The 25,560-nt window shown below is 50.1% G+C and overlaps 2 protein-coding genes across 3 annotated transcripts in view; one reads left to right on the forward strand and one right to left on the reverse strand.

Moving 5' to 3' along the window:
* Positions 1–6: 6 nt before the first annotated feature.
* On the forward strand, positions 7–1,278 carry Nkx6-2 (NK6 homeobox 2). The gene is made up of 3 exons (XM_004625558.3): positions 7–461; positions 537–709; positions 914–1,278. Exons 1-3 carry the CDS (start codon positions 56–58, stop codon positions 1,166–1,168), a joined length of 834 nt encoding a protein of 277 aa, XP_004625615.1. The 5' UTR covers positions 7–55; the 3' UTR covers positions 1,169–1,278.
* A 2,088-nt stretch (positions 1,279–3,366) lies between these two features.
* The window catches only part of Inpp5a (inositol polyphosphate-5-phosphatase A), a 263,156-nt gene continuing 240,962 nt past the window's right edge, over positions 3,367–25,560 (reverse strand). For both annotated transcript variants that reach the window (XM_004625559.2, XM_023708885.1), the window contains 5 exons: positions 18,121–18,194; positions 8,409–8,520; positions 5,458–5,526; positions 4,583–4,670; positions 3,367–4,494 (listed from right to left, as the gene is read on the reverse strand). In XM_004625559.2, coding sequence (XP_004625616.1) covers positions 4,590–4,670; positions 5,458–5,526; positions 8,409–8,520; positions 18,121–18,194 — 336 coding nt within the window. In that variant the 3' untranslated portion in view covers positions 3,367–4,494; positions 4,583–4,589. The remainder of the gene's footprint in view (positions 4,495–4,582; positions 4,671–5,457; positions 5,527–8,408; positions 8,521–18,120; positions 18,195–25,560) is intronic.

A 25,560-nucleotide genomic window follows, 5' to 3' on the forward strand; every position in this document is an offset into this window, starting at 1 on the left:
GCGGGCTGCCGCGGCGGGGCCCGGATGGGCGCCCTGGCCCGCGGCGGCGGCGCCCATGGACGCTAACCGCCCGGGCGCGTTCGTGCTTAGCAGCGCACCCTTGGCTGCGCTGCACAACATGGCCGAGATGAAGACCTCGCTGTTCCCGTACACGCTACAGGGTCCTGCCGGTTTCAAGGCGCCCACGTTGAGCGGTCTAGGGGCACAGTTGCCTCTCGGCACCCCGCACGGCATCAGCGACATCCTGGGGCGACCTGTGGGCACGGCGGGCGGTGGCCTCCTGGGTGGCCTGCCCCGCCTCAACGGGCTAGCCTCGTCGGCCGGCGTCTACTTCGGGCCTGCGGCCGCCGTGGCGCGTGGCTACCCCAAGCCGCTGGCCGAGCTGCCGGGGCGCCCGCCTATCTTCTGGCCTGGCGTGGTGCAGGGCTCGCCGTGGAGGGACCCGCGCCTGGCCGGCCCGGGTAAGTATCTGCGCGGGGTTCGGCGCGGGCGGACTGGCGGTGCGGCTGGCCGCGCTCATTCACCCTCCTTCACAGCCCAGGGCACCGGGATCCTGGACAAGGACGGCAAGAAGAAGCACTCGCGGCCGACGTTCTCAGGCCAGCAGATCTTCGCGCTGGAGAAGACCTTCGAGCAGACCAAGTACCTGGCGGGCCCGGAGCGGGCCCGGCTTGCCTACTCGCTGGGCATGACTGAGAGCCAGGTGAAGGTGAGCGCAACCGGGCGGTTTCCGCGGGACTCCATCGGGCCGAGGCTGGCTCGGGAGCCCGCGTCCTGCGAAGGGCTGGTAAGCTGCCGGCGGGCCAGGAGGCTCTGCGGATGCAGACGGCGGGGTTAGGGCCGGGCCCGAGAGACAGCGAGGCCCAGGGCTGGGGGCTTCGGAGGCCCGACTGACGATTCCCCTCCATCCCAGGTGTGGTTCCAGAACCGGCGAACCAAATGGCGTAAGAGGCACGCGGCGGAAATGGCTTCGGCCAAGAAGAAGCAAGATTCAGACGCCGAGAAGCTGAAGGTGGGCGGCTCCGACGCAGAGGACGACGACGAGTACAACCGGCCCCTGGACCCTAATTCGGACGACGAGAAAATCACGCGGCTGCTCAAGAAGCACAAACCCTCGAACTTGGCGCTGGTCAGCCCGTGCGGCGGTGGCGCAGGGGACGCCTTGTGAGGCCTCAGCCAGGCCACAGAACCAGAGTACCGGGCGCTGCCGGAGCCCCGACGCCAGCCGCCGCGCCACAGTGTGTATATATATTTTTTACAGAATAAGTTATAAAGCGGCTTGGCTCCAGAGCGACGTGCGGGGTCCCGCGGCATCCCTTCGCGTAGGCGTGGGGTGGGCGGATCACTTTGTATAATCAATAAATTATTTAACACGTCCCGGTCGGAGCCGTGGCTCCCGAGGCTGCACCGCGTGTTTTTTCCACTCTGAGCAAGACGTTGTGGGCAGCCCGTCCCCTCCTGCCGCTGTCCCATCCTCTCAGCCTGGTGCCTGGGCGCGGCACTGGAGTGCACCCGGGGCCGGTGTGCGCACCCGGGTTTGAGGCTGCGGGCTTCGTGGAGCCTGGGAGTTCAGAGACTGCCAGACCCGCAGGACTCGAGCACGAGCGCAGGGCGGGCGACCCAGCCCGCAACTCTGGGCGTCTAGCAGAAGGCACGGAGCCACAGGGAGAGGCGCGAACCGGAGCAGCATAGATCCCGGCCCTCAGCAGGCGTGGCCCCGCGGCAGGTACGGATCCACCTCCCGCGGCCAGAGCCCTGGCTGCTGGCACCTAAAGACAGGCGATGCACCATGCGAGGCGTCCTCGATTGCGCTGGCTCAGAAGGATGAGGTTTGGAGAGACTAAAACACACCTGGGGTTTTCCAAAAGACGAGTCAGCAGCGATCCTGCCCGCCCACACCCAGCACCCTGGGAGGCACTTCTTCCATTTCGCAGCCCGGGGCAGTAAGCCGTGTCCAGCTCCTGATCCGCTGCTGAGATTGAATCCAAGTCAGCTCTGCCTCTGTGTCCTCTGTCTTGGGTGCAGGCATTTTGAAATGATTATTTTTGAAAAGTCCTTTAGCCCGAATATTAAGTATTTTGAATAGGCCTGCTAAATGTGCTTCGGGTGAAATTGGGGTGGAGATTTTACATTATGGCTCTTTGGCTACCATGCTAATAGAGTTTTCATTGCCAGAAATCACTATTTTGTGCGAGCTAGAACTGCAAAGAGAAATTCAAAATAATTGTGCCTGCTGAGGATCAGCTTACAAATCTCCATGCTGAACCACCCTAGGATGGATTCCAAGCCTTTACCCCAGATGTTGAGGGCTGGCTCCCCACGCGGGCACACAGCAAGGGCACAGCCAGCCACCAGCCGCTGCTCCTCACCATGAGCGGTATCTTCACCAAGCAGTATGCCCACCAGTTATAAACAGCACCCATTCTGTTACCAAAAGCCAATCTGCTGTGGTCAGACTCTGGCTGCTGCTCCACAGCTGTATTTTAACGGGCACTGATGTTTTAATTTCATGTTATTATGTGTAAGTAATTAGTACAAGATTTCTCTTGGAATGAACTTTCAAACCATTTTAGAGAAACGCAGAAGGCTTTTTTTAAACTACTAATTTTGCTGCACCACTTTTCTTTTGAGCTACTGGTAAATTTTCTTTAAAAGGGAGCTATATTTAAAAATTTTTTTTCGATACCAGAAATTGAACTCAGGACCTTGTGCTTGCCAGGCAGGCACTGTGCTGCTGACCTATACATCCCCAGCCCAAGGGACCTACTTTTTAAACGAAATTTTTAAGGACTTGAGGTATCATTTCTGTGTGGGAACCATTCTGTCAGCTTAAAGAGCAGGGAGGCATTTCCAGTTTTAAAGTTTTGAGGAAAGCATTTATACAATCCCATTAAAAACAGAACAAGTCTTATTTTACTACAGTAAAAAGTCCAAACAATTATTTTCTACTCCCATCTAACAGACGAAGGCCTTGTGACAGTCTGTGACACAGTGACATTCCAGGACTAGGAATGAGCTCACAGCAAACAACAGGGCACAAAGGAGGCCCCTCCCATTACTTAGCATTTCAAAGGTGATGAGAACTGGGAAGGAAGGAAAACAAAGCCAGCAAAGAACCGTTTTCACCATGATCAATTTTATTGCTTAGGAACTGAGCAGTCACTTCCAAAGGCCTTCGGAATGACCCACAGCTGAAGCCCACAGACAGACTCGCCGCATGGTGGCTGCAAGGTGGCATGTTGACGGGCAGCGACCGCAGCACTTTAACAGAGACACCGACCAGCGTAGCGTCAAGAACACAGGTCGGCATGCAGACACCAAGTGACTTGACAGTAGTGATTTCTATAAAAACAAACATCGATTGCAGTCCAGGAACTGTAGTGTTCTGAAGTAAATCAATAAAGCGCACGCTTGTGTTTCGTCAACAGGCTCTGCAGTCACCTTCCGACGCTGTGCTCAGTGCTGGGAGCAGGGTGTTGTTGGCAACAGGGCAGTGACACAGCGTCAGCAGCGCAGTGCAGCGCAGCCCAGGGTTGCTTCTCTCCCACGTTGTATTTAGCTCACGTCAGAAGCGATCTCTGTGGGAAGCGGACGAGGCTACTCTAATTTTCCCACGAGATTATGGTTTTAATGTAGAATATCGGCACCATAAAACGGTAACAAAAGACAGACAAAACAGTTTACAAAATTCTTAAAAGGTACACCCAGGCTAACTATAAACTTCACATTCAGTTCTTAAAGTTACACAGAGAAAGGCAGAGGAGTGACAAACTGCTAGTACAGAGTGCAGAGGGGCCGCTCGCCCCACAGCACTGCTAGGTCAATGCCGTCTCGGAAACGTGTGTGCTCACGTGCACATCGCTGAACTCCTAGACTGCAGCTCTACCTGCTGATATGACACTCGTGCATTCATACTGGAAAGTATATTTAGCATAAGTTTTGGTAAGATTTATAAATTATTTTTAAAAAGTATATATTTATATGTATTTATATATATAAAAATGGAAAGCAGCTGCAGTGTGATTCAGACACCATGTAACATGGCAGTAGAGTCGGACCACAGAGGGGCCTTGGGGTGGACGCGGAGGCCTCACTGCCCGGGCCGCCCAGGCACAACCCCTCCTGGCAGAGAGGGACGCTTGACACCTTGGGCTGACTACACTGGAGAAGCTCCTCCACAGACAATGATTAAGAATGGAAAACTGTGAAATCTAAAATACAAGAATCTCTTTGCTATCAGAGTTTTGGCAACAGGACTGTAACTTGTCTTTAAAAAACCCAATGTTTCTACTTAATGTCACATGAACAGACACGACAGTGAGGTATGTGAGGCTTTTCCGGAATGGTCCGGAGGCTGAAGCGAAGTGTGGGGCCGGCCATCTAGCAGGTGGTGCTTGGGCAGGTTTCTGATGCAGCTGTTAGGAGTACAAGTTTCAATATGCTGCTACAGGGAGGTCTCTCGGAGGGTCCTCTCATTGCGCTGGCACCTCTTCCCTGAAGTGGAATTAGTAACTTGTTAAAGGAACAAACACACCAGGAAAAGCTGAAGAAAAGGAGAACTAAGGGAAGAAATCATATTTACCACCACGTCACTGCACGACACAACACTTGTGTACATGTGCATGAGGTTTACCTGCCCCGGGCGCGATTCGGAAGGCCAGGAACACAGGCTGCAGTGGGGAGAATAAAGGGGTGTCAGGCCACGTGCTGCTGCCTCCCCCTGGCCCCTGGCTCGCGAGTCTCCTGGGGGCTGGAACCATGTCCAGAGGATGGGACACTAAGTTGTGTGCAGAGCAGAGACTGAGTCTGTTAGCCTGGACCTGGAATATAGGGGCAGGGCCACAAAAGGCCTGAGACAGTCCTTTCTGTTCATCTGGAAGGAGTTTTTCAGAAAAAAATCAGTATAATTTTGTAACTGATTTGAGGAGTTGCTAAATAAGTCCCAAGTATTATGGGCGTGCAAACATGCCTATCCTTGGAAATAAATTCAAGAGGCCTTGAATGCAGAGAAAATGAATTCATCTCATGTGGCTGGAAATGGGGCACGATCAGCTAGTGACCAGCTGATGGGGACTGCTGGGCTGCTGAGCTGAGGGGCAGTCACACCTGCAAGCAGCCTGTTCGGTTCAGCAGTGCCTGGGCCTCAGTACACCAGGTCTGGGCGGCTCCTCACTACCTTGCCCAGTGGACGTGAGCTTGGAATAACAAGGCCATGAAAATACTCCAAATGCATACCTGAAAAATGGCCTTCAAAAATAACCAGCTGTACATAAAACTTTTTTTTTATAAACTACAATAATATTGTATCGTGTTCTCCTACCTATTCAACTATCTTTCAGGATTTTATTAAAATTAAATCCAATCAGATCAATTTGGCACATTCTGTACAGACTAAGGAGACGAGAGACTACCTGCCTGCCGCCCGCCCACTGGCCATCCAGCCCCTGCACACATTACCTTGTGGTCTCCCATGCAGACATTGGGCCCGATGTGGTCGTAGGTGACAATCTTCTCTTCACTCTCCGACTAGAAGCAAACAGAAAGAGGGTAGTGTGGGGAGGCTGGGGTATCCCATTATCCTGCCAAGAAGTGACCGGCAGGCAGGGGCTCTGGGGTGTCCTGGGAAGAGGGGAGCACAGTGGGGGTGGTTCCTGTGAATGAACCACTATCCCCTGACCTACTCCCTTTCCTGAGGGGCTATGGCCCCCATAAGGGTCCCCAACAGGAAGTGGCCAGCATGGGAGACCATCTGCTCATCTTACAGTACCTCACCACCCCGGCCCAGCTCTTCTGCTGGGTGGGACCCTGATTCTACGGCAGAGGTGACATGATAGAGGGGGCTCAGGGGAGTCAGGACTTCCCAACTCTCTTTCTAATGCCATTGCATGCCACAGCCACTGGGGCAGGCACAGGGCCCCTGCTCACTGCAGTTAGAGCCACTCTGAACTTCCTTTCGAGCACGCCCTCAGACTGAAGCAGCTCCTCTATTTCTGATTTTCCCTATTTACATTTGCTCTTGACAATCTGCTGTATTAACCTAGAGCTCTGCACACGAGGACGCCCTGAATTGCACTGCACTGCAAAAGCATTGTGTACCTACTAATTATCTGCCTTGTACACACTTCCCTCACCCCTGCAGTGGCTCAAGGCTGGCACACATTTGTATTTTGGGCGGGATGGTAAAGGTTTTGTTGCTGGTAATCAGTCAGCTTTGACTGGGCTAAAGTTTTATATCTGCAGCTGAAGCTTCCGAGACTATAAAGTTAAAACTGAATTATCTTTAATGCAGTAGGAAGCTTAAGGTCAGATTTACTTTCCAACATGGTTGCCTGCCAGAAAGTATAAAAACATAACCTTCGGCACCGCATGCATGAACACTTTCCAATCTTTCACAAGCATAAAGCCGCCTCTGCGGAAGTGGGGAAACATTCATCAAATGCAGTGTGGTAATTTACAAAGGCAGCATAAAATTGTGGATTTTCAACTGCATAATCTTTGGACAGATAAACAAATGACAGCAGGGCGCAGGCAGGACACAGCCCGTCTCGCCGCGCATTCATCGTGGAGGCTCCCAGGCAGCACGCCACCTCCGGTGTTTTAGGGCTCAGGAAGCAGAACGGAACATGATGATGAGGAACTGGAGCATGGCATGATGGATGGCACGCAGAGGCTGCTCGTGGCGCCGTCTGCTCGTGCTGTACTGCCCACTGACTGGGCAGCCCCGGGGGAGAGCTGATCTGACTCCAGCCCTGAAGACATCCCCGGGGTGTGTTTTGTCCTCAGCCCAGCTGAAGAGCAGAGCTCAGCCTCCCGCTGTTAACTTTAAGGTGTGGAACCCTGGGCCTGGGACCCAGCGCACTGTGAATGAATGTGAAGCAGGCCACAACACTGCCTTCCCTGGGGTCTGCAGGTGCCAGCCACAGATTCCAGCCGTGCTTCTACCCACCAATCCTTAAGGAACATGTTATCTTACAGAGTTTACCACAAGTTTTTGTGACCTTAGACATTTCCCTGGTGGAGGATGAGTCTCTCTTCTTTGTATCTAAGTCCCTTGAAGGGCTTTGTTCTAACCAGCAGATGAGAATGTCCACCATGAGTCACCATCTAACTACTATCTGGTTGTTTCCCACACTGCCATCTTCACAAAGCCGATGAGCAAGCCCAGATTAGTAAGGGCAGCGAAGTGTCCAAGCCTAGGCCCCTGAATTCACCCTGCATCTTTGGGCTCCTGGTCTCCACCCAAGTACAGCTTTATTCTACAAGCCCTCAGCAAGGAAGGCTCCACCGTGGCCTCTCCTCAGTGATGCCCCAAAGGAGGAGGTACAGACAGACATAGGCCCTTGCCAAGCTGGAAGGTAGGCAGCTTGCCACGGCTGTCCTGAGCAGCCTTCTGCCCCACCCAAACTTGCCAGAGATCCAAGGGCATCTGCCCCACAACCCCATCTCTGCTCCTGGCTGTGACTGGCAGGCTCCTCGCCACGGCCAGGAACTGAGCACTTGTGCTCAGTATGCTCCAGGCTTGGGGAAAGCGGAGAGGAGCCCAGTACTGAACCTAAGGACAGTGGCCATACACCAAAGGCCAGCAGGCCTCCAGGGGAAGCTGGCAGGGCCGGCCAACAACTGGGAAGAGGTCCTCAAGGCCCAGTGGGGTGTTGGGCAGTTATTTGGCATAAGGACATAGACAGGAAGATCAAAGTAAATGGAACTCAACCAAGCATCACACAGAGGTGAGGACTGCTAGAAGGGGGCCTGTTCTCTGGGCCTAGGCATCAGGGACCGAGGGGCAGAACCGACAGAGCCCCAGGCCCATGGGGGGCCACTCGTATTTCCTGTTTCCTCCCAAACACTGGCCCCTTTGGAGACCCACAGCTCTAAACACAGCATCAAACTGCTGCTTCTCACATGAATCCCTATGCTTTATTGTTACGTTTCATTGGCGGGTGTCAAAACTAAGTCAGATACTGATTCCCTTGAATCAGCACTCCCTAGATGTTGAGATGTAGGAATTGGAAGACCCTGCTCTACCGATCGCCTGAGAATGACACCCATCTGGTTTTAACTTATGGAGTCATGATATAACCCTGGCTCTAACACATAATGAGACATCTCCACCATACTTCACAGCCTATCTTGTTCATGGACAAGAGCACACTGAACAGCAAGGTTTCAATAAGCGATGACTTTTAGACTACTGCCTAATGACCACTTATGCATGTGTCTGCCTAAAAGGACAATGACACTCACTAGGACTTGAGCCATGGATGGAGACACAACCAGAACTTCCACTCAGCTCACTGAAGGATAAGGTCAGGGCTTGACAGGGAATACTTCTAGGCTAGGCAGCTCCCCCCACCTGCTTCATGCCCTGCCCATCCCTGCAGCTGGACCCAGGGGTGGTTCCCACTTACCCTGAGCACCAGCTCCTTGGCAGACAGAGACATGAGGATGCGGTCACACCACGCAGGGCACCGAGTGTTCATGTACTGCTCACCTTGGCTGGAGTCCTCGCTGTATGGGTAGCTGGGGACATACAGAAGCAAAGGTTAGCAGGACGCTGGCTCCGGCCATCCTGTGTTCCAAAGGGAAGGCTGTGCTATTCAGAGAAAGAAGGCACACACACAAGTTTCAAGAATACAAAGCAAGGATGGGGAGATGGCTCAGTAGAATAAGTGCTTCCTTGGCAAGAGCAAGGGCCTGAGTTCAATCCCCGGTTCTGCCAAAAAAAAAAAAAAAAGAATACAAAGCCAAACTTACAAGTTTCCCTATCAAACAACTCTCTGCTCGGGTCTGCAGACTGCTCGAGACAACCCAGCTGCACACATCTCTCTCCACCTCCTCCAACACCTGAGGCTCTTAATGTGGGGAGGATCCAGTGTTCAGGCCAGGACCTTGGGGCCATCAACCTACAGTGGGTTGTGACTATCCCCGACTCATGCTCCCTCAGTCCCTGTCCATTCCCTCTGAGGGTCTGAGAATGGGCTCTACCCAGCACAGGGGAGGCATGACTGTCAAATGCCTGGGCAGCTGGCTTGCTAACCCATGTGCTGAGCACATCCTATATCATCATGGAGGACTGTTACTTGGGCCTCAGAAAATTATCCCGTCCCCAGCTCCACTCACTGGCTTGGCTGTGTCTCTGCATGTCACCAGCTCCTTTATCCATACAAAGAAGATCCACAGATCTCTGGGCCTAGCTGTAAGAAGTAGCCACTTGCTGCCTTCTCTGTCTGCAATGAACATCTTGGCCTGGCCCCAGGGCACAGCACTGTCTGTCAGGCCCACCCAAATCCACTATTCATTCTAAGAGGTAAACCCACTACAAGCAGGCACTGGGACTGGGGCTGCAGCACAGTAACAGATTCTGCCAAGAATGATGGAGTGTGCGAAGAATCCTTCTCTGTTTAGCTGCACATCCTAGTGTGGTGCGCCTGCTCACTCACGCGCTTCCAGCTCTCAGCAGACTCTAAAGACTGTCCTTGTGAAAGTTTAATGTGTTTTTTCAGGTTAATTCCAAAATGCCACGTGGTATTTGTTGAGAATGGCACTGTTAGACTTTCCTGCTGGCTTTCCTGGAAGAGGAGAATGCTATTGATTTTGCAAGCTTATGCTGTCATGGACACCTGTCACGTGTTGATTCTATGGGCCTTTGGAGAGGGACTCGGATCACCCGCAGGCCTGGCCTCTTCTCCCACTGCCCATGGAGAGGACCTAAGGCCTATTGTCTCTGTGCCCCAACCACCTAAAGTGGGTTGGTGCCTCATAAAACACATTTACTGTTTCGGCTCTCTGCTGAGATCCACCTGGGCTTATGACCCATGATTCTCACAAAGCACTATTTTACTAGATTAAAGAATTGAGCTGGGCTAAAACCAAACTTACATAGTTTTTACTGATGACAACATTATATTTTTAAAGAATACAAAATACAAGTAACCCATGCATTTTTTTTTTCTTTCAGAGAAAAGAGCCAGTCAATAGCTTGTCTTATTTCTACACATGTCAAATGACAGGTCACATTATTCCTGTGCTTCTCAGTTTATCCCAACTATGGTTACACTGAAGCTCAACCCCCACTGGAAGTGCCCTGTACACGTTCTAACCCAGCTCCCTAAGGAACAGAACTGAGGCCCAGAGCAGGCTCCCCGCACAGCCCCACAGCCCCAAGTGCTGCGCAATCAGGCTAACAGATTTGCCCCAGCTTCTAAAGGATGAAGGACGAACACACTGAGTCATTCAACTGGAACAAGCCCCACGCTGGTCTGAATGTGGGCAGCAAGGGCTCTGGGTGGTCTGTAGAGTGTGACATCTGTTGTCCTCTGGTGGCTGTGCTGGGCCAGGCAGTTCTTTGCTGCGAGTGGAGAGCAGGAAGCCTTCACCCACAGGAAGTCCAGCCTCTTCCCAATACTCAAGTGCAGCAGATGGAAATCACTAGGTGGAACGCAGGCTGGCTGGCTTTTCCATGTGGACTGTATAGGTCACGTTATTCTTGCTGAGTAAGATGTGTGAGGGCTCCAAACCTGTTGCTGTTGCCTGGCTGTCTTCAGACATGTATCTGGTGCGCAGCTGACACAGTATGAAATAGAAACGCATTAAGGCTCAGCCTAAAACAGCACTGGGAAGTGCCAATCTGTAAGGAAACAGGATTCAACTCATGCTCTTAGAAACCACTACTTCAGGGCAAGACACCAGCATTGCTGTTACCATGGCAAAAAAACTCCCTTGAGAGAGCCTGGAGGGGTGGGGGATCTTCTTCAAAGGCTGCGGCACGACGCGTCTGAAGGATTGAGTCCAGTACGAACACTGAGATCTGGGTTTCACACACTGCGGGGACTTTTACGTGAGTCTACAGACCACAGATTCTATTCTTCAAGCACACTGAGGAGGAGCCTGGCACCTTATGTTGACCCATTAGGCCAGAGCTGCCAGACCAGCGTATCAGTCTACAGGGACAGGAACTGATGGGTCCTGCTTGGGTATAATGGGCTCTATGCTGAGTCACAGGACAGCTTGAGTGGCAGGACCAACTCCCTGTTGTTCTTCAACTCAACCTATAACCAGTAGGTGCAGGCCTACAGAGTCCCACCAGCCCCTGGTCTCTCAGGATAACCTTGGCTGCCATGGGAGAGTCCACAGGCTGAGGGAAATCCTGGCTGGGTGGGCTGCAGGGCCTGGCTCTTGGGGGCAGTATGCTTACTTAGGGCTGTACTTTCTGGGGTATATTCTCACACCCAAAGAGCAAATGCATGAAATTCTGGTGCCAAACAAATTTGGGGAGGTCCATGTGGACCATGAGATCCCGTTTTCCCTCCCCAGCTGCAAGGCTATTTGTAGGACGCCTGCCTGGGCCTGGACGTGAGCTGTCCACAGATGATTAATGTGAGCAGTGCAGTACACCCACACTTATCTGGAAGCAAACCTAATGGGGAGCAGGACAAGGCGGCCCTATCTCACCCTATACAGCTCCAGGAATAATCGTCATAATTAATTGCAGTGGTGATAAAATTAACAATTGCCCACCTGTACTCTCCGGGCATGTCACCTCCTTTTCTTTTTCCCTCACACACTCTTTCCCTCAGGATGTGGGCAGCTTGTTTGTCCGGTTAGGCTTCTGGATAGTGTTACCATGGTCCCTGCAGCTACAACAGTCCTTTGGAGCACAAAGCCCTGCTAAGTTGGTGAGTCCTGCAGAGCTGAGAATGCTGGGAGGAGGAAAGTGGGACGGGTGGGGTTCCACAACTCTCCTGGGATTCGCAGCCCTTCCTGAACCACAAGCAAGCAAACAAGCAAAGGCGTTTATGGCATTGCTCAGGGCTGTTCTCCACAGGAGAGCTGGAGGCTTAGCCTTACTTCTCTAGGGGGTCAGAGAGCCCTTCCTCTGCTTCCACCTGGTAATATATTAACAGGGCCCAGCTACTGCACGGCTCCTGTGACGGGTGATGCACCTCCCTCCAAGGCACCAAGCACCAAGGACAACTTCATATGTGACAGAGGAGAAAACTCTCACCTCTAAAGACCATTTCTATATCCATGGAGGTCTAAAGTCACAGAAAAACATGCAGTTTCAAAGATTCCAACTGCTATGGAAATGCCTAACTGGGTGGGGGGATTCAAACTAAAAAAAAAATAGCTAAATAATATGGGTTGTGGTAATATAGAAAACTATCCAGTGGAAGAATTTAGCAAGCAAAGCACCACAAAAAGGCATCCTGGTGGCTGGGGAGCTGGAGGCCGGGGCCTGCACTGGTTGCCTTTGGCTGCCCCGCCCCATGGCTGCTGTCACTCTCACTCTCACACTGACCTGGGCTTTTACGCATGCACCATTCCCTGACTGTTCTGAGCCTCAGTGCTGTCCCTCCCATCTGCACTGGCCATGTCAGGGCTCAGTGGCCAGCCAGCCGGACAAATGTCCTGACTCCCTGCCCTGACTCAGCCCTGGAAGAAGGCGCAGCCTGCTCATCCCCACTTCTACACAGATATTATCACATTACAGACACAAACCTGCCAACAGTGGAACCCTGCATTACGGCCCACACGCACTCTAAAAGGGCCTCCTGGGCCATGTAAGTGTAAATGCACCCATGGAGGAGGACAGTCCTGGGACTTTCCTCCCTGTTATATACATTTTTGTCTTCTTCACAAGTTATTTTATTTTGTAATTTCAAAAGTTATTGCATTTTGTGATTTTTTAAACAAAAGCATCCCATTCCACTGCTGTGAATTAATCTTTCTTTGGGAAGGATTAATTTGTCTCTAAATAATTCTTTGAAGCATTTTGATTTAGTAGATGCAGGACACTTGAATTTCCCAGTTTTTCAGTGAACTTTATTTTAAAGTGTAACACAGATAAGGCAAAGTGCAAATGTGGAAGGGACAGTCACTGGCAGGGATGCCCTTGGTGCCAAGGGGGGCTGGCCTGAGGCAAACTACACAGGAAGGGCATCACGCAGTGGCACCCAGGGCCGACACAGGCCTATTCACTGCACTGCGGGGTTAGGCTGGTTCCCAGAGTTGTTCTCAGAGCAATGCTGTTGCTATTCCTGCTGTGTGGCAGCACTCCACTTCAGTTCTGAATATTCCTTCTAGTATGTGTGGTTGGTGTTCAGTCTGTGGCTAGTTCGTGGAGAGTGGCATGTGGGCCTCTGTGGGTCCCTGGGGTCCTTCCAGTGGTTCAAAACGGAAAACTCTACTCACAGTAAGATGACTACCTATTTCCAGTGATGACGATGCAGGCCACTGTGGCCTGAGTGGCAACCAGGCAGCAGCGGGGCTAAGCAGGAGTGTCACTCGCCCAGTGTCATACTTACAGCTCTGCAGAAGCCAGAGTCACCTATGTGTCCCCTGATGGAGCAGTGTAAATGTTTACTTCTACAGAACCTCACGTCTGGGGAATCTGAGTTTTAGAACTCAGCTGGGCACACCCAGAAGGAGGTCTGGGCCCCCCACGCTGGCATCGTGTGGTCAGTACTGCAGTGCCCGTGCTGTCAGCTTTGTAGTCACTTGCTTCCGTGGAACGCCATTCCTGCAGGCAGACTGACGCAGGCGCGCACTTACTCAGGCAAGGCAGTTGGCCGGCGTCTTCTCATAAAGGTACAAGATGGACTTGCCTTTCCAGGGAAGCAACTGATATTATTTGTTTCCAACAACACAGTTCAAACTTTCAATAAAAATCCAACATTTGCTCCTCTGCTGAGATTGGGGTGTCCTGATGGAGCTGCCATCAGCTTTGTGAAGCCTGCCTGGCTCAGCCCTCAGGATTTCCAAAGGGCTTACCGCAGCTGCCACCAGCAGGCGCAGGGGCCACAGACCCACTTCAAACGGAGAAACGAGCCGTCCACTGGGGATAGCTTCTGACTACGCCCTGCATCAACCTTCCAAGAAATCACTGTGTCTGCAAGCTGGAAGAGGACATCCAGTCTCCAGGGTGGCTTTGGCAGCCCCCATGGCCACAGGCCTCCGCCGCGGGAGGCCAGCTCCACTCCACATGTTCTAGCCATCACCTAGCCAGCAAAATCTTACAGACATTTAAAAATATGAAATGCTGTTCTCACAAATTTTTGTTTAGAAAAGTTACTTCTCTCATAAAATGTTACTTATGTTAACATGTAATGAGTTTATTATTAAATGGATTAAGAGACACTTAGAATTCATAAAACTATAGATACAATGCACAAAAACAAAAGCTCTAGGGCTGAGGAGATAGCTTGGCAGTCTAAGTGCCTGTGTGGCAAGCGCAGGGACCTGGGTTCGAGTCCCCGTACCGTATGTTGTGCTGGCCCTGCAACTGTGGGTGCGCTGTGCCAGCCACTGAAACCAGGCATGATGGCACATGCCTGTAATTCCAGAGCTCAGGAGGCTGAGACAGGAGGATCACTGAGTCCAAGCTGCATAGTGAGACCCTGTACCAAATAAATAAATAAAAGATTTAAAAAAAAATTTTTTTAAAAAAGCTCCTCGAGGTCCCCCAAAGTTTTAAAAGTATAAAGGGGTCCCAGCCTAAACTGGTTGAGCATTGATTCTGTAGGAGTTGCTTTCAAAAAACTATGTTCAGGGATAGGATGATGGGACAGGATTTTTCTTTTTAATAAATAGGAAGATTCACTATGCTATATAAGCATGTCTATGAATACTCTGCTACTTTTTAGAGCCCAAAGCCATGAACATTGTAGACACTGTCATCCTTAATATATAAGAATTCACACAGAGAAGAAAAACAAATCCTGCCAACCAACACACAGAACACACGTGACTCACGTGGGGAAGATACAGGTGGTGTTTCAATCTGGGAAACTGTTCACTCTCTATTGCTATAAAGCCAATATGATGTCAGGAAGGACTGGGCAAGCCCCTGTTGCCAGGACCATCAAGACTCTAGCCTCAATGAGGTGATGCTTTGCAGGGGTCAGGAGCAGGAGGAGCCACTTGGCTCAGCCACCCTGAAGAGGAAGCACCTTACATGGGCAGATGGTGAGGCCACAGGTAAGCAGTAGGCCACAGCCCCACATCAAAGCATACAGATTTGGATGTATAGCTAGATTCAATTCCAAGTACCAGGAGGCAGGAGAGGGGCGATAGAAAGAAACAAACAAAACAGGATGATGCAAGTTCTCAAGACTGTGGGCAGGACTCAAGACTGTGGTCAGGAATCCAGGAAGCCTTGGCTTGGGGTCTCAAAGGTCAGAGTTATGGTGCCAGCTCTGCCCAACCTTGAGGTTGAGGTTGTGCAGCCAGGCCCACCTGGCAGAGAGGTCCTATTTTTTCGCTGGCCTTCAGACTGGACTGCCCTCAGGACAAGCCCTCAAGAACTTCCAAGCCAGCGTGATACCTGAGTCCACCTTACAACTCTGAACTTCCCACCTGCCCATCTCTCTCAGCCTTCAGCCAGAAAAAAAGGGCTCAGGTTATTCAGTTGGGCCCAGCACAGTAATTGAGGCTACTATCTTACGAATATTTTCTTTGACTGCCTCTATCAAGCCCCTTTGGCAAGCCATATAACCACTCCTGGGATGAGGTCATGTACATTCTGGGGACACTCTGTAATAGCTAATCTTGGCTGTCAAGTTGATTGGATCAAGAAATATCTGGAAAAGTGGTAAAGTGCACTCCTGGATATGCCTGTGATGGTTTGTCCAGAGATAATGGCTGGTGGACAGAGTGTGGAAGGCTAACTCTGAGTGTGGCAGAGCCACCCAACAAGGTGAGGGGTCAGGTGGAACAAAAAAGTAAAAGGAGGAGGAAGCTTGCATGCATGAGATTCAAGTCTTCGGCCCCTGAACAAGTGCGGGGGTTTTTTGCTGCTGGCATCACCTCTGGGCATTGGACTTCAGCTTCCTCATCATTCGAACAGGGATTCACATCCAGTGCCTAGCGGGCTTCCCACCTTCATCCGGAGACCAGAACTGCATCACTGGTCCCTCTTGTCCTGTTCTGACACTTCCCTTGCTCTCCAGCCTGCAGGCAGCCATTTGGGACTATAAAACCTCTGATTCTATAAGCCAATCTGATAAATTCTCCCTCACAATGATATTCATACATTCATTCACTCATTCATTGACAATCTCCATCACAATTTCTTTCTTCCTGTCTGTCTGTCTGTCTGTCCATCTCTCTGTCTGTCTGCCTGTCTCTCTCTCCCATCTCCCCCACCCCATTCTGTTCCTCTAGAGAACCTGGATTAATATGCCCTCTGACCATACTAACCAATTATACTCCATAGACATTGATTGGGGGCAAGGCCACTTTATTTTTTAGTTGGTGCCAAAACCCCACCTCTAAAATACCACAACAGCTTTGCTCTCCTGTGTGGGATGAGGACCCTGGAGGGCTGACGGACCCTGCCCACCACAGCAGATATTCAGCGATTCACCTTCTAGAAGGCTTCTGCTTCTAAGCACCAGAGGCACACCCAGCAAGGAACCTAGCTGATGCCTTTCTTCTCAACCTTCCAGAACCTTCTAGGGTGGTACAGATGGCCCCAGTCTGGGGGAGCTGACTCCAGCCCCTGCCCGGGTGTGGACAGAAGGACCCTCAGAAGTCCTTCAACTCCCAGCCTAGCCAGGCCCTGCCCTGTATTTCTAGTACTTAAGTAATTCCAAGCACTGGGTGAGAATCCCAACTGGGCTAACAAACCCCACAGGGTGGTGTTCTGGACAGCCCAATAGAGACCAGGGAAAGACATCTTTGAGCTTTCATTAAGTATTCTGTTGTTCAGAAGGAGGAGTGTTCAAGATTGCCTGACTTGCAGAATGGGGGACCAGAGCAAGTGCTAAAATCAGTTTTCAATTTAGGATATACGCAGAAGGTCGCTTCACTGAGTATCTGACTGTGATCTAGAGTACTGCCAGGTACTCCTAGACTCAGAGCTGCAGGTCAGTACCCTGTTGCGCCATCTCCCAGAGCCTCACTGCTATGACTGCGTGTATGTACCTGGGTATGGACCACCCTAAGGACGAGTGGGCCTGCAGTCCCTGCTCCTCTAGACCCCTAAACTTCACCCAACGGTCTAGGCACCCAGATCCTTGCCAGAGGGGACAGACCTCCTCTGACCCAGGTCAGAGAGGGTACAAGCTGACCCTACAGGTAAAGAGCCTCAGGAATGCTAGGCCCTATGCAAAGCAGAGTCTTCCAGGCTACACATACTCAACCACTGGCACAGCTATGAGGGTGACCCTTGCAAGGTGGGTGAAAGGCTGCCTGGCTGTTAGGTACATTCAAGATGTGTGACTGCTTATTCCACAGTAAGAATGTGAACTGTTTATTGCTGCACCTGGTGCAAAACAAGTGTGTGTGAGGCAGGTACCACCCGGCATGATCCTTGTCACCATCCATGACTCTCATGTCTGTCAGACAGTCTATCACCCCAGGTGTGCTTTTCACCCAGAGCATGGACATTTTTGACTTGGGACCTGAGAAAGTGGAGAGAAATGCTATGGAAGCCTGCACCTACGACAGGCAAACCACCTTCTTGTGAGCGGCGTCCAGATAGAGCCTGTGTCCCAGAGGGCCCAGCAGACACTGATGCATCCCTCCTCAGGAAAACCCAGCACAGCCAAGGCGGCCACGGTGCAGAGCACTGCAGATCCAGGCCTGGCCACAGTTCCTGGACAGTTTCTGTCAAATCATTTTGCTTTCTTAAACCATAATCATCTGAGGCCTTAAGGTGTTCTGAAGGGAACCATTATTATTGATGTAGATTTCAAGATTCCATAAACGTCACAGTGAAACAGAGAAACCTGCCTGAGAAGACAGACCAGCACTCCTCTGGGCCCCTCCACCACTGGGGGCAGGGGGTGACAGCAGTATAGCTGACATTTCCCAGAAAGAGCCACAGATACAGCTACCCAGGGAAGCCCACATGTTCAGCTTTAATTGGCCTTACTTTGCACACTCAAAAAAAGAAAAAGTAACAAAATTATTTTTTACTCTGAGCTAATTTTGTTTTTTGGGACTGCAAAGGGTGGAAGGAGTGCATTTAGCACACATGCACACTGACACAAATGCACACATGCAGACAGGTACATACAGATACAGAAACACACCGAGATGGGAGCACACGCACTGACACACACATGGCTTGAAGAAGCAAGGTTACCTGGTTCATCCAGTAGAGGCACTGTGCCTTACCTGGGGGGAAATGAGATGTCCAGTTCATACAGTCTGTCTTTAAAGACAGACAACTCTTTGTCAAACTCCAAGAGCTAAAGAGAAGATAAGAAAATAAAGTCACCTAGGTTTTCCTCACTGGAGGCACTGGGCTCTATGTGCAGCCGGAAACCCACAGGCCTTCGTGGAAAACTTCCCAGAAGCCCACAGGGCTCAAGCATTCAGTGTGACATCTGCCTTACCTAGGATTTGCTAGGTCAGGTCACCAGAAAGGTCTAGGGTGCCTGCCCACGCCACTCTGGTGGTCGGCTGTCTGCTATGAGCAATGTAACCAGCAGCCCTTGAGCTGCCTGGCTCTGCTCACTCAAGGCACATGCAGGTACCTAACATGCTCACCCGAGCCAGGGGGTGGGCAGCCCTCACTAGTGTGGAAAACCCTTTCTCACAGAAGGAACACTGCTCCTGCTGTGCAAATGCCTGAAGTGGCTCACACAGCAAGTGGGGTCAACTTCGTATGAGTGGATTATTTCCACATGGTAAGAATCTAACAAATGAGGAGAAATGCTGATTACTACACATGGAGAAGGCAGCAAACAGCTTGTCCCCCTGGGATGCTTCAGAGACAAACTCCAGAGAGTACTGTGCCCCTGGAATGAACGGGTCCCCAATGGCTGCATCTCTTGGTGATCACCAAGCACACCCTCTGGGACACTGTTCATCAATCATGTCCCACTCCACAGCTGTGTGGGGACACGGCATTGCGCTAGGGGCTCCCCTCAAAACCATACTGTGTCCTCGCTCCTTCTTGCCACCTCATCCATCATTCTTGAACATGCAATTAGCAGCATCATGTACACAGTAATTACCTATGTGCCAGGCTGCTACCTGGCCACCTGCACTGGGCTTCCTACCTGCCCTCCGCCACTGCGCCACTTTCACTGGTCAGTATGTGGTGGGCCTACTCCTGCTCATCAGCTGATGTGGTCTGGGACCAAATCAAGGTTAGGTCACAGGAAATAGCTGCAGTCCCATAAGCAGTAGTGCTTATGACAAAGGGATAGGAGGAATAAGCCAAAGCCCCTTTAAAGCAAGGGACCATCCAAACAGAGCTGCCTTCTTCCAATCTTACACTATCAAAGCCACATCCTGCAGCATCCTAGACAGAGATATGAGGCAGGGTCCCAAACTGCCTGGTTGTGACTCAGACATCAAGGATGAGGGGCCTGGAAGGTGCCTCATATGAATCGATCTCCCACTATTAGGGAACCTCCACAGTACACCTCACCCAGCTTAATGGTGTTTCTGGCAGCTACCAGACTGTGACATGGTGTGTTTCCACAGCAGGGAGCACCAGGTCTGGCACGCAGGCCGTGTGCTAGGAAGGTTACTGGCTCTAGTCTGGCACTGACATGGTCTTGGCCAAGATGAACAGTAAGAGCAACCAAGCTTGCTCTGTAGCTACCTGCCTAGGAACAAACTGTGGCCTCTGAACAAGAATGACAATGACAAATGTCAGTTTCAGGAAAGTGTAGGGAGAGTTTGAGGTTCACGCTACCTGTAATCAACAGATCTTGTCACTTCTTTCACATTTACTGCAGACTTTTAAGGAAGAAATGAAACCTCGCTTGTACCACACCCACGTGACACCATGTAACTGGGACCCCCAGGGTGACTGCGCCTTGGGTGCTTTATCAATTCGAAGCATACTTTTCTGCCATCGCTGTGCTGCACATGCTCCCACTCTTGCTTCCCCTTCCATGCGTTAAGACTCCCTGCAAACATCCCGTCCCCTTCATCCTGCCTGCTCCACAATGTAGCTGCTCCTAGTTCTCCTTAAGGACCCGCGGAAGACCAGGTCTCTTGGGGCCAGAGAAACGTCCGTATCCTGGCTGGCGAAATGGGAGCTGGCCGCTTACACAATTCCATGCCATTAGTTTTCTCTTTGCTCAAATCATTCCATTATTTTCTGGCTGCTGACACCAGCTGAATATGGTTTTCTTACAGGGTAATCTAACCCTTTCCCAGGTTCTTTCCACCACTATATACTTCAAGCTCTGTAGATTTTCTGGTCTACTAGTTTTGTTTTGTTTTTTCATGGTGGGTACTTTTATCGATTCTGTCATGTCTTTTAATAATTAAAAAGACAGTGTACCCATGTTTATAGCATCACAATTTGTAATAGCAAAATCTTGGAAACCACCCAAATGCTCATCAACCAGAGAATGGATGGAAAGATGGTCTTTTATACATTGGAGTATTATTCAGCTATAAAGAAAGATAAACTGGAGACATTTATAGGTAAATGGATGTGACTCAAGCCCACGCAAGTGAAAAAAAAATCAGATTCACATGAGTAAATACAGAATTATCACCCAAGTATGGGAATTTGAAAGAGTGAATAAGAGTGTGTGTGTGTGTGTGTGTGTGTGTGTGTGTGTGTGTACAAGAAGAATTTCTTGAGAGAAAGAAAGCCTCTGTCTGGCTACAACAGGGCCTGAAATTGGGTCACCCTTTATAAATGTACATTGATTCTATATTAATTCTGAAAATAATATCATGTTCGCCTTACCAAAATTTTTTCCTTTTCAAAATTTTCAACGATTTTAAGTCATGATTTTGGATTTTTGCATCAATTTTAGAAAAGCCTGCCAATTTAAAAAACTAAAAGTTTATTAGAATTAATTAGGTCAGTTTAAGGGCTGGGGAGATGGTTCAGTCGAATAAGTGCTTGCCTGGCAAGTGCAAGGGCCTGAGTTCAATACCTGATTCGGCAACAATAAAAAAAAGGTTCCTTTAATTAGGTCAGTTTTCTTCAAAATTAAATACATTTTGTAGAAAATTGTTTTCAAATGTTTTATCTTAAAATGTATTTCTTAAAATCTTCAATTTCTCTATAATGCTTTCTAGTTTTCTGTATATAGGTCTTGTTTCTTTTTATTTTAAATTTTATTTTATTTTAATTTTTTTGATACAGGGTCTCACTATGTAGTTTGTACTCAGTGTTTCTCCTGTCTCAGCCTCCCTAGTGCTGGGATTACAGGCACGCACCACCAAGCCTGGTTCTGGGGCCAGCAAGCCTGAGACACCAGGGACCCCATGCTCACAGGCAGGCGCTTATGCTGCTGTGCTATGCTCCCAGCCCGTATATGGGTCTTATAAATTCTGTGGTGAGATATATCACTATTTTATATTTTAGAACTTTTGTAAACAATGTGTTTTGTTTTGGTTTGTCACCATGAAGTGGAAGTACAGTTGCTTGTCAATAAATATTTTACCAATATATAGTTATTATATGTCTCACTACTGAATCATCTGAACTTCTTGGGACTCTACTCCATTGATGGTTGTATTTCAGACTATCCCTACCAAGGAAATGGTTCCGCAAATGTTATACAGCTTGGGATTGTGAGCTCCACTTTCCCAGTTGGCCATTTTAGCATTTGTAGAAATTTCTGATTGTGGGAATGGCCTCCAAAAGATTTTAATCTAGTGATAGAAACAGCAGGCAAGAAGCTCTCAAAATATAACTTCCAGAGTTCAAAAAAGAGGTGCCATTCTCTTCCTTTTCCTTGTATTTTGAAGGGATGTCTTGGAAGCCAGACATTACCCAGGCCCCCGGCTTCTGAGGCTGGCCCTGGACAGCCCCATTCCTGTTTCATAGCACCTCTCAAGCATCCCAGTCAGAGACACTGACCAGGGAGCCACCCAGAGTGCAGGCCTGGACACTCAGGAGGAAAACACCTGCACACTCCACTAGGAGGCTTCAGGAGGAAAGAAGGGCTCAGGCTTCACCAGGAAGCTGCAGGCTGGGCACGCACGGCCTCTTGGCCACTGGACCCGGAAACTGGGCACAAAGAGCTACTTTTAAGAGTGCTTGAGGGGTGCTTGCGGGTTAGCTCAGTTGTTTAAGCACCTGCTTGGGCAAACCCAGTCAGACGCAGGGGACCACAGTTCAATCCCCAGATCTGGCCAGTTCAATCCCCAGATCTGGCCTTAAGGCTGCCTGAGTCAGACAAAAAAAAAGAAATTCTAGAATAGGGCCAGCCTGAGAGCTCAGTGGACTAAAGCGCCTGCTTAGGCAAACCACAGTGGCCAGGGTTCAATTCCCAGGCATGAAATGCAGGCCCTGCCCCTGGGGAGCACTGAGACAGCAACTGAGACTGGGTGTGGTGGTGTGCGCCTGTAATTCCAGCACTTGGGAGGCTGAAAACAGGAAAATCACTATGAGTCCAATCCATGTAGTGAGACCCTGAATACCCCGTAGACCCTGCCCTAAAATGCAGATGCTTGAGAAAACTGACCTCCCTCTCTGGGGAGGTAGGTCTCAACCTCCATGCAGTGAAAAGTGTTGTTTTGAGGGCTTTGCCTGGAACTTCCAACTGAACAGCAGACAACTCTTGTAAACACAGGAACACACACACGCAAGTTACAGAGAAATGGGGAGACTTTGAAAAGGTAAATGGGCCTGAGGTTGCTGGGGGCTGCAGAGGGCCGGCAGGTGGAGGCCATTTATTATTTGCTCCCAGCTTGGCCACATGAGGCTTGTCTGTGGCCACTCCAGAGTGGCAGCATTCGGCACTGCTCAGCAGACTGAGGCCACTGTCTTACTGCCCCTCCCCCATGTTCACAGGTGTGAAGTAAAAATAAAGAAATCAAATCTCTGGCTTGGAATAAATTTTATCTTTAAGCGGATCCAATAGCACCACAGCCCTGGAGGGACGGATGGCTAGGAACTGTGTAAGCCACCCTCGCCCGCATGTGTTCACCTGACAGTCTCCAGTCTCAAGTCTCCAGCCCTGATACTAAAAGAAAAACTGCCGCATGGTATACGTTTCCTTAAATCACCCACTGTTGGCCAACTTGCTTGTCTTTGAACAGAAAGGTCCTGAAATCTGAGTGGACATGCATTCCAATTTCACACATGCTCATTAGGTACCTCTAGTGAGCCGGGTGTGCGCCGGCCATCAACAAACCAGACTCAGTCTCTGCCCCTCTGGGCCTTCACACTGAATGGAGACACAGAAGTTAACATGAAAGTCACACGGACAAGTGTAAGACTGCTCCCTGACTGCGTGGAGGTAGACACAGGTGGGCGCACTCGGTCCCACTCAGCCAGCTGGTGCAGGCAGGCCAGGGCGACTCGCACCGTGTGTGTCCAGTGCGGAGACTGCTCAAGGTTCCAGCCCCGCCACATCAACATGAAATGACGTGGATTAAAACCACCGCTGCCACCAGCACAAAATATCAGAGATGTTTCTGATTAGAAATCACACTGCATTGCTGTTGAATTGATAATTTGTATCTCTCTGAGATTTTTCACAAACATAATAACCAATTTCACATGTATCTTAAACATTTTTCCTGATTACAAAGTGAAAAACAGCGAAGGCTATGTGTAGACAATGATAAAGCAGCTGCTGGTCATACGTATCTGTCAGGAGCTGTCCCAGCTGCACAAATTCCACTGTTGCTGCAGAGACACTGAGCTGATAAAGAAAAAAAGAGCCCAGAAAATCAATGCATGTGGAGCTTGGGCGGTTGCTAAACACACAGAAAACATCTCTATCCAACAGGCCAAGCACCTCGAAAATTCCCAAGCCCTGCCCTGGGACAGCCAAGGAAAATTTAATCTCTCCAAATCCTCACCAGGGCACTCCATCCTGCAGCCCTGACAGCCACACTTATAATTAATTATACAATTTCGATGAGAATATCGACTAAACAAAGCTATAAATCATAGAAAAAGTCAATAGGCATGGACACATTCAATCATGTCCCGGCCAATGATTACTACTCTTAAAATACAATAATTATTTTCAGGAGCCAGCTTGAATTAAATTTCTGTCAGACGGGTACAAGACCTGTGGTTGATGAAGGATGCGATGGATTTTGGGGGCTGAGTCCAGCGTAGGCACATCCATCCTGTGGATGGTAGTTTGTTTTTAACGCACACGGCACAGCGTGTTTAACCAGACCATGAAGATGAGATAATCTCTGCTACTCATTAGGCCGTTTATCTTGTCCCTCCAGGGCCAGTGGGGATGACTCCCAGATGCTAGTCATGACTGACGGCAGCTGATTCCTCTATGAAATGGGCCCGTGCACGTCAGCACAAGCCCCTGAGATACTTCTAGGGGGACTGTCCCTCAGGATCTCTCAACAGCAAGATAGGTGAGGCTGCAGTCAAAGGTCCTGTTCATTTGTAACTCTTTGGAGAAAATGTACAAACACACCTAAGGGGGCACAGGCCACCTGCACCCTGGGTACCTGCAAGCCCAGCCTTCTCGATATGATTCTGAGCAGGACATGCCATGGGTCTGTGGGTCTTTCTGAAATCATCACACAGAAATCCATTTTCTACTTCAATTCAGCTGTGGTTTTTCAGATCAGAATCACATTCAAAAGTTTTGAAAATTCAAATTACTATTCTTTACAAGGATACAAAACTGTGTCATGTGGTGAACGCTGAAGACTAACACTTTTGGTAGAACAACACTGATCAGAACAAACGCTAAGAAAACCATGCAGAGCCTCTGACCACGAGACGCTTTCTCCTGATATGTCCAGGGCCTGCCCACCTCCTGCCTCCCACCTCCGTCTCCAAGACACTGCTCAAGCTCAAGTTGTTTTCTTCTCTCTTGCTGGCACTCATTCTCAGCAGTCGCTCTGCTCCTTCTACAATATGCTATTCCCTCAGCCGCCCTAGGATCCTCAGGGGGCCCTCTACTCGCTTTCTGCCTTGCACAGGGGCCTCATGCAGCTGTGAGGGACAGCATCCTCGTTTCTGGGCACCTGACTTCCACACAGGTTTCCCACCTGCTCTGCTGAAGTGAGCGGGAAACCTCCCTGTCTGTGTGGACAATAAGCGAGATGACACAGCCACTGTCCCAGTGGAACTCTCTCTAGCAGGAAGTACCATGGATAGTAGGTTTCCTTCATGACCAAGTATGTAAAAGAACACTGGTGGGCACCTGAGAAAGTCAACCTCATCTGGCCTTAGAGCAGTAAAGGTGAAGCTTTTAGAGCTTTCAATGATACAACGCCCCCGCTGTGGCATGAATGCTGTAGTTTTAACACCACTGCCCTAGAGGCCCTGAGGAGGAAAGGGACAAAGAGAAGGGAATCAGTGAAAGAAAGTATGTGGGTGGTGGGAGGCTCCTGTGGAAAAGCAAAACTAGATTCAGAGATGCCAATGATCAGGCTTCTAAGACCAGTGAAGTGAGAAGGAGGCTGAGGGCTGAACTCATGCAGTGGTAGAGAGGCTCTGCACCTCAGAGGGAGAGGAGATTCAGGCACCAGGAGAGAGTCTAGGCCAGAAGCCACCCAATGGGAGAGCTGTGGGAAGTATCCAGGTTCTGGGTTGAAACAGTGGCAAAGTGTAGGCATTTCCCAAAAGAGAAGAGAAGAGATAGGGAGGGTATGGATCTGAATTCTAAACAGATAAACTGGGGCAGGGGAGAT

The sequence above is a fragment of the Octodon degus genome, unplaced genomic scaffold (assembly GCF_000260255.1).
Source record: "Octodon degus isolate 3935 unplaced genomic scaffold, OctDeg1.0 scaffold00010, whole genome shotgun sequence".
NCBI classification, from domain to species: Eukaryota; Metazoa; Chordata; class Mammalia; order Rodentia; family Octodontidae; genus Octodon; species Octodon degus.

What these genes read in the sequence shown, in the direction of transcription:
- Nkx6-2 (XM_004625558.3), top strand. Translation starts at nt 56, where the DNA reads ATGGACGCTAACCGCCCGGGCGCGTTCGTGCTTAGCAGCGCACCCTTG. An exon ending in CCCGCGCCTGGCCGGCCCGG is followed by an intron (nt 462 to 536) that starts GTAAGTATCTGC and finishes CCTCCTTCACAG; the next exon opens with CCCAGGGCACCGGGATCCTG. An exon ending in TGACTGAGAGCCAGGTGAAG is followed by an intron (nt 710 to 913) that starts GTGAGCGCAACC and finishes CCTCCATCCCAG; the next exon opens with GTGTGGTTCCAGAACCGGCG.